At 33.3% G+C, this 15,749-nt stretch overlaps 1 protein-coding gene across 4 annotated transcripts in view; it reads left to right on the plus strand.

Moving 5' to 3' along the window:
* Nucleotides 1-15,749, plus strand: part of RNF180 (ring finger protein 180) — a 294,055-nt gene that overhangs the window by 27,733 nt on the left and 250,573 nt on the right. For 3 of the 4 annotated variants that reach the window (XM_057541793.1, XM_057541792.1, XM_057541791.1), the window contains one exon: nucleotides 1,046-1,180. In XM_057541793.1, the coding sequence (XP_057397776.1) occupies nucleotides 1,046-1,180 (135 nt within the window). Of the gene's footprint in view, nucleotides 1-1,045; nucleotides 1,181-15,749 lie in introns of those variants that run through there. The other variant, XM_007176043.2, reaches the window with a different exon arrangement.

Here is a 15,749-nt window from a genome sequence, read left to right on the forward strand (position 1 = left end):
TAGTTATCTATTTTATACATAGTATCAATAGTGTATATATGTCAATCCCCATCTCCCAATTCATCCCACCCCCCTTTACCCCTTGGTGTTCATACGTTTGTTCTCCACGTCTGTGTCTGTATTTCTGCTTTGCAAATAAGATCATCTATACCATTTTTTTAGATTCCACATATATGCGTTAGTAAACAATATTTGTTTTTCTCTTTCTGACTTACTTCACTCTGTATGACAGTCTCTAGGTCCATCCACGTCTCTACAAATGACCTGATTTCGTTTCTTTTAATGGCTGAGTAATATTCCATTGTGCATATGTACACATCTTCCTTATCCATTCCTCTGTTGATGGACATTTAGGTTGCTTCCATGTCCTGCCTATTGTGAATAGTACTGCAATGAAATTGGGGTGCATATGTCTTTTTGAATTATGGTCTTCTCTGGGTATATGCCCAGTAGTAGGATTGCTGGGTCATATGGTAGTTCTATTTTTAGTTTCTTAAGGAACTTCCATACTGTTCTCCATAGTGGTTATATCAATTTACATTCCCACCAACAGTGCAAGAGGGTTCCCTTTTCTCCAGAATGATGGCCATTCTGACCCGTGTGAAGTAATTACTTCTAATTTTCACAGAATTAACTACAACTCAATAAATCCTGTTATATTTAAAATTTAATGCTGTGGCTATTCAAAACATCCTATTTGTAAGATTATTTATAGTTCTTTGTTATGACTTTTAAAGTTACTGGAGTAACTTATTTAACTGTTCTTACCTTTTACCACTTTGAGTGAGAACAGATGGAAAGAAATAGACAAAATGTTCTGCAAAAATAAAATAAGCTGGTAGTCACTAATATAATACATCATTATCAGAATTAATCCTGGATATAGTTTATAGAGCACCCCTAGCCTAAGACTAGTAGGTACCTCAATAAATGATAATTCTCTTCTTTCTGGTCCTCATGTAGCTAATGCTGTTCAAAGGGTTTAGAAAATCAAGTTTAATCTGACACGGTTTAACATTCTAAAATTGCATTACTTTTCCCACAGATGAAGAGAAGTAAAGAATTGATAACTAAAAATCATAATCAAGAAGAAATAAGTATTCTTCGTTGTTGGAAATGTAGAAAATGCGTAGCAGGTTCTGGTTGTTTCATGGAATGTCTTGAGCATCAAGTGACTAAGGTGAGTATTGCTAACTGTATAATCATCAAATAATTTCCTAGTATAGGAATGCTGGGGGCACACCTACACATGCACACATATCCCTCCGCACCTGACTTAGCTTTTACCTTATTTTACCTGATCCACTGAAAACATTTCAAAGTGGTATTCGAAAGGCATCCCACCTTCCACAGTTACAATTAAGTTTACCTCTAGCTGCTACATTAACATGACCTTAAAGTTTTAAGTGCAGGATCACAAACATAGGTTGAAGATAATAGTCCATGTTTATTTTATCCCCACCATGAGTGAACTTAGTCATCACCACACAATTAAATTCAAGATCATATTAAAAAATAGAAAACCTATTTTTATATGTATATAAACACATATACATATATATAAACATATATATATATACATATACATATTATATATATAGTATTCAGTATGGGCCTAAAAGGGAAAGTTCATGTATAATTTAAAAGTCAATAGAAAAATCTGAGTAATATTTAAAAGCATTTAATTGGTTGTCCTGGTAAAAGTAAATGTTTTTAAAAAAACAGATAAAATCCCTAAACTTCTCTAAGAGCAATATGCAAGAGGCAATATCAAAGAGGTCCAAACTAGATAGTAATCCATGTACTTTACAGGAAATTCTCAATTCAGCAGAGAGAGTGGATGTAATTGTTTTCTTCCCCTTCTTTGAGAGACTGTTTGTTTTGTTTAATTTTTTCCTCAGCCACATTTGATCATGATTATTTCCTATCCACTCTAACAGATTAGCCAGCTTGAACTGATAATAGTGGAAGACTTTGACTGCATACTTACTACATGGCAGATACTTTTTTTTTTTTAACATCTTTTAAAAACTGAAAAAACATTTTAATTGGAGGAAAAAGTCTTTTCATGCTGAGTATTTTATTGGGTGTAATTTATAAAGTAAAAAAAAAAATGTATACAGCTTGATAAATTTTTTTCAGCCCTGCTACGAGTCAGATCAAGATATACAATATTTTCATCACCCCAGAAAGTTGTTTTGCACTTTTCCAGGCAATACTCCCCTCTCACAAGACAACCACTATATTGAAGTCTATCACCAGAGATTAGTTTGGCCTGTTCCTGACCTTCATTCTAATGGAATCATATAGCATATACGCTTTTGCACATGACTTATTTGCTCAGTATAATGTTTTAAAGGCTCATTTATGTTTTGTGTTATGTAGTTTGCTTCCTCTTTCCTGAGTAGTATGCCATTTATGAATATACCAAAATTTATCAATTTTTTCTGCTGATGGACATTTGAATTTCTAGTTTTGGGTTATGAATAAAACTGCTATCAGTATTCTTGTAAAAGACTTTATGTGTTTGTGTTTTGTTATTTCTTTTTGATATATACATAGGAATGAATTTGGGGGGGTCATAGAGTAGGTGTATTTTAAGTTTTTTAGAAACTGCTAGTAGTTTTCCAAAGTGAATGTTCACTTCCAGCAGCAGTGATGAGAATTCCAGTTGCTCTACACCTTTTGTCTACAGGTGGTATTTTCAGACTTTGTCATTTTTAGACATTCTGGTAGATGTATAGTGGTATATCATTACAGTTTTAATTTGCTTTTTCCTAGTGATAATGATGTCCAGTACCTTTTTTTATGCTTGTTAGTTAGGCATTGTTTTGAATGCTTTATATTATTCATTCCTTATAGTATAAGGATAGAAGGATAGATTATCTTGAAGGAGATAATCTATCGTCTCAGTTTTATAGATAAGGGAACTGAGGCACAGAAGATTAAATAAATTGCCTCAGATTACACTTTTACCAGCAGTGCAGTTACAGTTGAACCTGACAGTGAGGGTCCTGAGCTTGTGCACCTCACCCCACACTCTCTTTACTGCCTTTGCTCCTCCATCAGGGTATTATGCAATGTCACACCTTCTCAATAAGCAAGAGAAGTTCAAACACTGCTCTAGGTTGTAATGGGATAGGTTGTAGAAGAGAGTGATACAGGATTGAAAAAACATTCTGGTCCTCTAGGAGCTTTAAACTCTAGTTGAAAATAGGCCAAGCAGTGTAGCCTGATTTGATAAGTACTGTAACAGGAATGTAAGCAAATGTTGCCTGGGCTAGTCACAGAGGTTTCCCAAAGGAGATTGTGAAATCTATGTATGTATTTTTTTTTTTTACAGATTTTTAAGTATAATTTGTAAACCATAAAATTTATTTATTGTAAGAATACAATTCAATGATAACAGTTTTAAAATCTTTCTCTTACCTCAGAAAGTTTCCTTAGGCCCATTTGCCCTGTTTCCAAGCCCAGCCTTGGGCAACCACTGATTTGCTTTCTGTCACTATAGTTTTATATATAAAATAAAATGTTTATGTATATACATAATAAAATATGTATATAATTATTGAACCTAACTTATAAAATACAAATATATTTATTAAAAATAATAGATATAAAATGCATATTTACATAAATATATTATTTAAATATTTTTATATTTATATAAAATAATGTATATAAAGGTATATATATTATATGCATATAAAATAAAACATACATATATAAAACCTGCTAAAAACCTGCTTGAGGAATAATTCAATATCATTGTTAAGTCTAGGGGGAAGGAGGAGTATACAATTAGAGAGGGATCCTGAGGGGGCTTCTAAAGTAGTGGTAATGTTGTACTTATTAAGCTGGGTGGTGGGTGTATTGGTATTTGCTTCTCTTTATGTATTTCTTTGAACTATACAAACATATTTTACGTTTATAAATACATACATTTGATATAAATATTAAAGATGAACTTAGAAGCATCTGTTTTAATTAAAGGAAACAATAAAATAAAATATTGGAATCTAAAAGTAATTTATCAGATGCTATGCTGAAAGAATGCTAAATTTATCACCTATCAAATCATCTTAACTTATTACCTATTTAACAATATAATTTAAAATGTATCTGTGTATAAAATAAGTGTTTTTCTTGTTTCTGGAAGTGTTTTGTTTTTCTACTTTCTGTAAATGGAATCACAACATAGGTGGGTATTCTTCTGGTTGCTGCTTTTACTTAATATCAGCATGTAGTGCAGCTCCAGTTTTTCACTTTTGTGTAGTATTCCAGTGTATTAATATATCACAATTTATAATTCACTCTACCATTGAGTTAAATCTAGTTGTTTTGCTCTTACAAGCCATGCTACTTGTCCATATCTTGGCAAACATAGGCAGGAGTATATTACTGGAAATGGAGTTGTATGTTGCAGGATATGTGATTCTTCACCTTTACTGGGCAATGCTAAGTTGTTTTCAAATGACAGTCCCATGAGCAGCAGTTAAACATTGCTGTGATTCCACATCTTTGCCAACATTTAACATCTTTTCATTGTTTAAGGCTGTTTGTGTTTTCTGTGAAATGTCTTTTTTTCCTTGCCTGTTTTTCTATTATGTAGCTTTGATTTTTGGAAGCTCTTTATGTACTCTGAATACTAATTATTTGTTGGTTATTGTATTGCAAATTTCTTTTGCCAGTTTATATAACTTGTATTTCACTTTTTGTGGTATCTTTTGATGAACAGAATTTGTAAAATAATGTAGATAAATTTATTAATCATCTCCTTTATGTTCTGTACTTTTTGTTTAAGAAATTCTTCAGTACCCTGAGGAGAAGATTTTTTCCTTTCCTTCTACTGAATACCAAAGTTGAGATAGGCAACTTTCCTTCTTTGTCCTTCTGAGCAACAGGTTTATTTCTCATTCACCCTTATACTGATCTTATAACCCAGCTTTATGTAGGAGTTCCCTCTTATAGTCTCCCGACCCTGAGCAAACCCTGGACTTTGCCTCCTGTCTTCCTCACCCCATGCAGGTGTGAAATGGCCCTCAGAAGAACATGAGGAAATAGCATCCACAGCTGTTGGCTCCAGAACCACACTTGTTTAGCCCTTACCAATGCCAGGAAATGGAAGTCTCACACGCTGCCTCTTAGTCCACACAAAACTAGGAACTGGACATTGGAATCACTAACTTTTGCCGCAGACTATCTAAGTACCTTCAAAACCAAGCTTGCTAGAGGAAACAGCACAAATATACTCATCACTTCTGCTTTCATAATATTGAACAGTGTATCAGCTTGGGGAAAGCTAGGTCATGTGTGGAACTTGAGCTGTAAGGGAATCTGGGACATTTGAGCTTTAGTTTTCCAGCCACTGGCATATGGTAAGGCATGTGACTGGGAATTTAGAATGGAATTTTGAGACAGTCTACAATGTCCACAGGGACAAAAGGGGACTCCTACTCTACCTTCAGGCCTGAGATACATGAAATGTGGGCCAGAACCAAAACCAAAAGCAAAAAATAACAATGAAAACAGTAAAACCAGAAAATAACAAAATTGGTCTCCGTTTGTGAAGTCTGGCGGGGTGGGCAGAGGTGGTGTCCTCCGCTTTCACTTCTTAGTCCGTTTTGACACAGTTTGGGGCACGTCAAGTTTATGTGGCCTAAAAGGACATTTAAAAAGAGATTTCTGGAAGGCTGCTGGTTCTATGGATATGGGATTCAGAGTTGAGATCTGAACTAAAAGTGTGGATTTGGGAGTCATCAGCATTTAAGTGGTGAGTCAAGCTGTGAAAGTAGATGAGATCACCATGCAGAGTGTGACTGGAGTGAGAAAGAAGAGGGCCTAGGAACATTTAAGGGATGGACAGGAAAAAAAAATCACAAAGTAGGAAAAAAAGAGTAGTAAGAAAGATAGGATTGAAAATCAGGATACGGTGTTACGGAAGTCAAGGGATGAATATCTTCCAGAAGGAGGGATTCATTAGTAATATTGAACGTTGTAGCGAGACATAGAAGACCAAATATTGCCTTTAATGTGCAGGTTGTACACTGCATAATTCTAGAGGGTGCTAATCTGTGAAAGGTGCCCCAGATTTGTACAGAAATGGCATACAAACTGCATGGTCAAATGTAGAGACTCTGAATGAGAATTAAAAGTATGCTTTGGTTTTAGCAAAGACGAAATCATTGGTCAATGTTCATTGTAGCTGTGAGTCCTAACCACCGAAGTGACTGTATCTGGAGATAGGTCTTTAAGAGGTTTCTAAGGTTAAATCAGGTTATAAGGATGGGACCTTAATCCAGTAAGAAGAAGAGAGAGAGAGATCTCTTTCTCTCTCTACCATGTGAGGATACAGCAACAAGGCAGCTATCTGCAAATTAAGAGGAGAGCTCTCAACAGTACCTGAACATGCTGGCACTTTGATCATAGGCTTCCAGCCTCCAGGATTGTGAAGAATAAATGTCTGTTGTCTAAGCCACCCAGTCTGTGGTATTTTGTTATGCCAGCTCAGATCAACTAAGATACGACAGGCACTGGAAATTCAGTGAAGAGCAGAAGAGAAGTGTTCTGTCCTTGTGAAACTTTCAGGATAGTGTTCAATCATAAATATTAAATTATTAGCTGTGTAAGTGGAAAAAAAGGAAACGTATAGGGAGCCATAAAGATAGGACATAGACATAAGATTGTTGTTGTAAGCGGGAGGCTTTTCTGAGGAAACGACTTGTGTAGAGATACGGTGGATGAGTAGCCAGGACAGTACAAGACAGAGGACCTTCCAAGCTTTGGGAACAGCATATTCAAAGGCCCTGTGGTGGAAAGAATGTGATGTATCTCCATGGAACTAGAAGATTTCTATGATTGGAGGGCAGAGATTGAGAGACAGTTTGGCCAGATTTGAGGCTAGAAAGATGGGTGTTGGTTAGATTATTTATGGTCTTGCAAGACAAATTAAGGACTTGGACCTATTTCCTAAAAGCTGGAAAGTCAGTGAAAAGGAGTGACATGACCATTGAATTTTTTAAAAATTATTTTGGCAATTTTGAAAGCATGAAATTAGAAAGGTAGCAAGAATAGATGTAGGGAATGGTCTGCCTTTAAATGACGCTTTCAGTTTCTCTTTTATTGATTCTGACTTTTGAGTGAAAAAAATTTTCACCCTTGAAGTACGTTCTCAACCTACAAATAGTAAAACCAGGCTGTCCAATAGGATTCGGTTCGTTTATATTTATAACCCTTTAAACATTTAATTAAATAATGTTAATCTAAATGACATTTTTATTACCTGATCTTTTCCCCTGTAGTGTTTATAGCTGATAGCTGCAAATATTTAAATAAACTATATTACTTAAATAATATAGTTGGCTAACTTTTAATGTGTTAGCTAAGGGAATGTTATTACTAATATTGGAAATGTGTTAGTGTTGAACATTTTTCAAAAATTATATAATAATATTATGTCACCTTTTTACATTTAACCTGTTCTGTTCAATTAAAACTCTTAACAATCATTAAATGATAAGAAGATAATGCATACAGTTTGTAATTTTAAAATTAAAGTTCTCTTTGTACACAGTAACTGATAACATTCTCTACCCTTAAAGAAAAAGCAATATCAATAACAATGCGTTAGCTCCCCCTACTGCTTGAACAAAAGATTTCATTTACAAAATATTTTGTCAACATTTTTCTGACAGTATTAAGTGAAACTGACTGTTAGTTACTTCTCTTCCTTCACTTCCTCCTTTGCCCACATGATAAACTTGAAACACAAAAAGCTGTCTAGTAAGGTTTTAAAAATCCTAATAATATAGTTTTTCTAATTTTCAGTTTATTTTTTCCCAAGGAGATAACCTGACGCCACTACTTTAAAGCCTTTAAATTCCTCAAATGAGGTTGCTTCGTTTAATCATTTATCTTAAAATACATCCATTAAAACTTCTTTTATCACGTATATTTATGTGATTTTTTAAAAAATTAAGTGACTGTAGACTTTATAGTTTGATGTCTTATTTTACCTGTAAAATTAAATTGGAAGTAAGTATCATGAATATCATATATATATATGTTTCTAAGACAGTGTGTGTAATTACAGTTGAAGTAGTTGGCAGTCTCATTTATAACTGTGTTTATCCTGGTTTTCTTTGTTTGCCATATCTAATTTTCAGAAAGGGAAACAATACTATACACTCTTAACCCAGCCTTTTATGCCCCTTCCACCAGTATCAATTGCTGTAACTGATTTTTGTCTTTTTTGTTGGCATGAGAGAATGCTTTAACTTTTAAATATTTAGAGAAAAATATGTGCTTGCTTTATGTTAATAGTTCTCAAATCAGGGAGATTGGTTTGGGAGCTGCATATCAGAATCAACTGGAATTTTTTCTAAACCTACCTTTCTTCTGTATAAGTTAGTACATTGTTTTTGGTTAATTTAAAAGTAAGTTATGCTTCCAGTTTTTGTTTGTTTTGTTTTGCTTTTTTTGTAATCCTCTGGAAGAATAGTAGTATCATGCCTTAAAACATACTCGGGCTATGTAAGAAAGATGATTGCCCTATAAAAGATAGTATTGATTTGGTATAGGCAGTAACAGTGGAAGCTTAGTGACTTGAGTTCTGAAGCCAGACTGCCTGGATGGAAATCCTTCCTTTGCTACTTATTGTGTGACCTTGGACAAGTTACATAAAAGTTACTTACTTTCTCTTGTTTCAGTTTCCTTATTTGTAAAATAATAAAGCCTTTCAAAGAGTGCCTGGGCTGTAGTAGCACAGTACAAATGCTTGTTACCTGGTAAAAATAAGAAGAATAGGTACATTGTAAAATTTCCTTTACCTACCTAGATATATGACTCCAATGTTTTTTCTCATAAGAATGTTCATAAAACATCTCTAGAATTTATAACAGATAGTGGTTTCTTAGTATAGTGATCAATCTTATGTGACTAAATATCATGATCACTTTATCTGATTAAATGAAATAATGGAATATGCACAATGAAATAGTAAAATGAGATAATACGTGTTAAGGTAAAACACAGTCCCTGGCATATAAATAAGTTTCTTTACTCCCTTTATATGGTCAACACTGTGTCTAGTAATGACCCAAAAAATCTTGATAGGTTGATTACCATTAACTTATTTTGACATAATATTCTATTCTTTGTACCATTGTAGAAATATTTATTTATTTAGCTCATGGATAGACAGAACCTTGAAAAGTCCGAAAAAATTTCGGATCTAATAGTGAAGTAAAGAAGGCTGTATTTGTCAATTCCACTTTGTATTCTCTATGAGAGCCTTTTAAAGAATTCATTAGTTATACTAATCTGCATAACTCTCAGCTCCTAATGGAAGGGGCTAATGTGTACAGGTATTGATGTTTACAAGATTAATTCTGTTCTTCAGAAAGTAAATTTAGGTAAAGTTACACTGCTAACTTTTAGGGTTAGTTTTATTAGGGTATACTTTTTTTTTTTTTTTTTTTTGGCTGCATTGGGTCTTCGTTGCTGCGCATGGGCTTTCCCTAGTTGCAGTGAGCAGGGCCTACTTATCGTTGCGGCACGTGGGCTTCTCATTGTGGTGGCTTCTCGTTGCGGAGCAGGGCTCTAGGTGCGTGGGCTTCAGTAGTTGTGGCATGCGGGCTCAGTAGTTGTGGCTCGCGGGCTCTAGAGCACAGGCTCAGTAGTTGTGGCGCATGGGCTTAGTTGCTCCGCGACATGTGGGATCCTCCCAGACCAGGGTTTGAACCCATGTACCCTGCATGGCAGGCGGATTCTTAACCACTGCACCACCAGGGAAGCCCAAGGGTATAATTTATATGTAATGAAATACACATTTCAGTGAGCTTTGACAAATGTATATGTACTCGTGTACCCACCACCATTGTCAAGAGGTAACAACATTTGGTCTTTTCTAGAGTTTCTTATATATGTAATCATAGAGCATATATTCTTTTATGTCTGGCTTTTTATGCTCAGCATAGTGTTTTTGAAATTGATTCATATTGTTGCATATATCAGTAGTCCATTCCTTTTTATTACTGAGTATTACTTCATTGTATACATTTCACAGTTGTTTATCTACTGTATGGATGCTGTAGTTGTTGATGGACATTTTAGGTGTTTGCAGTTTTGAGCTACAAATCTTTATGTGGACCTATATTTTTATTTTTCTTGGTTACTACTAGGGATTGCTTGGTTTTATGATAAGTGTGGGCATAGCTTTTTAAGAAACTGACAAACTGTTTTCTAAAATGACTATATCATTTTGCATTCCCGCTGAAAACGTATGAGTTTCAGTTGCTCTATGTCTTTGTCTGTACTGATATTTCCAGTTCTTTTTGCTTTTTTCTTTCCCTTTTTTTTCTTTTCTTTTTCTCATTTTAGCTCTTGTAATAAATATGTAATGTTGTCTCATTATAGTTTGAATTTGCATTTTTCCAGTGACTGTTATGCCTCTTTTCATGTGATTATCGGACATTAGTATATCTTCTTTTGTGAAATGTCTGTTGAAATTTTATAATCATTTTTTAAATTGTATTTTCTTCTTATTTAGTTGTAAGAGTTCTTTATATATTCTGGCTAAAAAGTTCTTGTCAGATACAGGTTTTGCAAAAATTTTCTTCCAGTCTGCGGTTTGTGTTTTCATTTTCTTAGTGATGACTTTCAAAGAGTAGATGGTTTTAATTTTGATGAAATCCAGTTTATCATTTTTTTCCTTTATGGGTAATGTTTTTGTGTCCTGAGACTACTTTGCCTATCCCCAGGTTTCAAAGATTTTTTTCCTGTTTTCTTCTAGACATTTTGTGGTTATGGCTTTTACTTTTAGGATCCTGATCCATTTTGATTTGTTTTTCATGTGTGTGGTAAGCATTTTTATTATTTTTGTTATTATTATTTTTTTTACTTAATATGGATACTCAGTTGTTCCAGCACCAATTATTGAAAAGTCTATCTTTTCTCATTATCTTGGCATATTTACCAAAAAACAATTAACTAAATTTATATACAGATCTATTTTTTTACTCTATTCCATTGATCTAATAAGTGTTAAAATCAGATAGTGTATGTCTTCTACATTTCTTATTCTGTTGCAAAACTTTTCAGGATGTTTTAGGTCATTTTGCATTTTTTACATAAATTTTACAATGTATTTATCAATTTCTATAAATAAGCCTGCTGGGATTTTGAGTGGGTTGTATTGAATCTATAGGTTAATATGGAAGCAATTGGCATCTTAAAAATATCAAACTTTCCATTCTATGAACATGGTATATTTCTTGGTTTTATTAGGTCTTTAATTTTTCTGTATAGTGTTTTGTAGTTTTCAGTGGACAAGTCTTGTATATATTGTGTCAAGTTTATACCTAAGTAGTTCATGGTTTTTTGGTACTATATTAAGTGGTATTTTTTAAATGTTTACTTTCCCATCGTTTGTTGTTCCAGAATTGCGGTACACAGAAATTTGTATATTGACATTCTATACTGAAATTGTGCTTATTAATTTAACAGTTTTTATGGTGAATTTCTTAGTATTTTCTTTATATTGTGTTGTCTGTGAATAAAAAAGTTATTTTGTTATTTTTTAAAATTATGCTAAAATACACATAACATAAAATTTACCACTACGGCTATCTAGTACACTTACAATGCTGTGCAACCATCATCACTGTCTAGTTCCAGAACATTCTCATCACCCCATGTGGAAAGCCCATGCTCATTAAGCAGTCACTGCCCATTTCCACCTCCCCCGAACCCCTGGCAATTACTAATATGCTTCCTGTCTCTATGGATTTACTGATTCTGGATATTTAATACAAATGAAATCACACAATATACAGGCTTTTGGTCTGGCTTCTTTCACCCAGCACAGTGTTTTCAAGGTTTATCCATGTTATAGCATGTATCAGTATTTTACCCCTTTTTACGACTGCACATTATTTCATCATAGAGATCTACCACATATTGTTTATACATTTATAAGTTGATGGACATTTGAGTTGTTTCCACCTTTTGACTATTTTCAGTAGTGTTGCTATGAACATTTTTATACAAGTTTTTGTTCAAACACCTGTTTTTTTATTATTTTGGATATACACCCAGGAGTAGAATTCTTAAGCCAGTTGGTAATTCAATGTTTAACTCATTGAGGAACCACAAAACTATTTTCCACAGTGGCTGCACCATTTACATTCCCACCATAAATGTACAGTGGGTCCAATTTCTCCACACCCTTACCAACCTTTATTTTCTGTTTATTTCATTATTTTTATTTTTTATTATAGCCATCCTAAGTGGGTGTGATGATGTATCTCGTCGTTTTGTTGATTTCTAATCTGTATGTCTTTTATTTCTTTTTCTTGTCATACTGTACTGACTTGGACCATCAATACAATGTGGACTAGAAAGGTGAGAATGAAGACATTCTGTTCCCCATCTTAGGGTAAAACAATTATCTTACACCACTGAGTATAAGTTTAGCTAAAGGTTTTTCATAGATACCTTTTATCAGATTGAAAAAGTTTTCTTCCATTTTTAGTTTCTAAGTTTTCATTATGAATGGATGTTGAATTTTATCAAATGATTTTTCCACATATATCAAAATATTTTTTACATTTTTGTTCTGTTTTATATTACTATATTGAGTTATATTGAATGATTTTTGAATGCTATATCAATCTTTCATTCCTGAGATACACACCACTATGTATTCCTCAATTCTTTCAGTAGTGTTTTCTTGTTTATAATGGAGAGATCTTATACATATTGTATTAAATTTATTCCTAAGTTGTTCATGTTTTTTTGCTGCTGTTATAATTGATATTTAATAAGTTACCCATTACAATTTCTTGTGGCTAAAGAAATAGAGTTGAATTTGTATATTGACTTTATATCCTGCAAACGTATTATGCTAAATTCACTTTTTAGTTGCTTTTTGTGGATCCCTCAGTATTTTCTACCTATATATGATAATCTATTGCTAAATTTTACTTATTAATATTTTATCAAGGATTTTGATACTTTGTTTAAGAGAGATGTTCGTCTGTGGATGTCTTTTTTTTTCTTTTTTTTATTCAAAGTATAGTTAACTTACAATATTTTATTAATTCCATATGTACAACATAGTAATTTGATATTTTTATGTATTATACTTCACATAGTTATTATAAAATATTTACTATACTCCATATGCTGTACATTATGCCCTTGTAACTTATGTATTTTATACCTAGTTGTTTGTACTTCTTAATCCTTTTCACCCATTTTAGCCCTCCTCTTATCCCTCTCCTTTTGGGCAACCACCAGTCTGTTCTCTGTATCTGTGAGTCTGTTACTGTTTTGTTATATTTGTTTGTTTGTTTTGTTTTTTAGATTCCACATGTAAGTGAAAGCATACAGTATTTATCTTTTTCTCTCTGACTTATTTTACTAGCATAATGTCATCAGGTCCATCCATGTTGTCACAGATGGCAGGATTTCATTCTTATTTATGGCTGAGTGACACTCAATTGTGTGTGCATGTGTGTGTGTGTGTGTGTGTGTGTATATACACATACACAAACACATATACCACATTTTCTTTATCCATTGATGGACATTTTTGTTGTTTCCATATTTGACTGTTGTAAGTAATGCTGCCGTAAACATTGGGATGCATATATCTTTTTGAAGTATTGTTTTTGTTTTCTTCAGATAAATGCCCAGAAGTGGAATTACTGGATCGTATTGTAGCACTATTTTTTTTTTTTTTGAGGAACCTGCATACTATTTTCAATAGTGGCTGTACCAATTTATATTCCCACCAGCAGTACATGAGGGTTTCCTTTTCTCCTCATCCTTGTCAACATGTGTTATTTCTCATCTTTGTGATGGTAGTCATTCTGACAGGTGTGAGGTGATATCTCATTATGGTTTTGATTTGCATTTCCCTGATGACTAGGGATGTTGAGCTTTTTTTCATGTGCCTATTGTCCATCTGTATGTCTTCTTTGGAAAAATGCCTGTTTAGATCCTCTGACCACTTTTTAACTGTATTGTTTGTTCTATTTGATATTTAGTTGTGTGAGTTCTTTATCTATTTTAGATATTAACCCTTTATCAGTTACATCATTTGCAAATATCTTTTCCCATTCATTAAGTTGCCTTTCCATTTTGTTGATGGTTTCCTTCATTGTGTAAAAGCTTTTAAGTTTGATTAGGTCCAATTTGTTTGTTTTCACTTTTGTATTTCATGCTTGAGGAGACAAATTCAAAGAAAATATTGCTAAGACCAGTGTCAAAGACCATACTGCCTATGTTTTCTTCTAGGAGTTTTGTGGTTTCAGGTCTTACATTTTGGTCTTTAATACATTTTGAATTTATCTTTGTATATGGTGTGAAAAAATGTTCTAATTTCATTCTTTTACATGTAGCTCTCCAATTTTTCCAACACCACTAATTGAAGAAACTGTCTTTTCCCTATTGTATATTCTCGCCTCCTTTGTTGTAGATTAATTGACCATATGTGTGTCAGTTTATTTCTGTTCCATTGATCTTTGTGTCTGTTTTTGTGCCAGTACAGTACTGTTTTGGTAACTGTAGCTTTTCTGTAGCAAAATCTGAAGTCAGGAAGTATGATACTTTTACCTTTGTTCTTTTTTTCTCAAGATTGCTTTGCCTTCTTGGGGTCTTTTGTGGTTCCATACAAATTTTAGGATCATTTGTTCTAGTTCTGTGAAAAATGTAATGGTTATTTTGGTAGGGATTATATTAAATCTGTAGAATGCTTTGGGTAGTATGGACATTTCAACAATAATTTTTCCAATCCATGAACATGGGATATCATTCCATTTATTTATATTATTTTTAATTTCTTTCTTCAGTGTCATATAGTTTTCAAAGTACAAGTCATTCACCTCCTTGGTTAAATTTATTCCTAGGTATTTTATTCTTTTTGATATGATTGTAAATGGGATTGTTTCTGATAGTTTATTATTGGTCTATAGAAGTGCAACAGATTTCTGTATATTTTTCTTACATCCTGCAACTTTATTGAATTCATTTATTAGTGCTAATAGTTTTTTGGTGAAGTGTTTAGGGTTTTCTGAATAGTACAGTATCATGTCATTTGCAAATAGTGACAGTCTTACTTCTTTCCTTCCAATTTGGATGCCTTTTTTTTTTTTTTCTAGTCTGATTGCTGTTGCTAGAACTTCCAGTACTATGTTGAGCAAAAGTGTTGAGAGTGGGCATCCTTGTCTTTTTTTTTTTTAATTTTTATTTTATCGAAGTCTAGTTGATTTACAGTGTTGTGCTTGTCTTATTTCTAATCTCAGAGGAAAAGCTTTGAGCTTTCCACTGTTGAGTAGAATGCTAGCTGTGAGTTTGTCATAAATGGTGTTTACTATGTTGAAGTATGTTCCCTCTATACCAACTTGGTCAAGATTTTTTTATTATGAATCGATGTTGGATTTTGTCAAGTAGTTTTTCTGCATCTGTTGAGATGATTGTGTAATTTTTATTCTTTGTTTTGTTAATGTGATGTATCACGGTGATTGACTTGTGGTTGTTGAACCATCTTTGTATCCATGGAATAAATCCCACTTGATCATGATGTATGATCCTTTTTATGTATTGTTGAATTTGGTTTGCTAATATTTCATTGAAGATTTTTGCATCTGTGTTCATCAGGGATGTTGGCCTCTAATTTTCTGTAGTAGTAGTGTCTTTGTCTGGTTTTGGTATCAGAGTAATGCTGCCCTCATAGAATGAATTTG

Source organism: Balaenoptera acutorostrata, chromosome 2 (assembly GCF_949987535.1).
Source record: "Balaenoptera acutorostrata chromosome 2, mBalAcu1.1, whole genome shotgun sequence".
NCBI classification, from domain to species: domain Eukaryota; kingdom Metazoa; phylum Chordata; class Mammalia; order Artiodactyla; family Balaenopteridae; genus Balaenoptera; species Balaenoptera acutorostrata.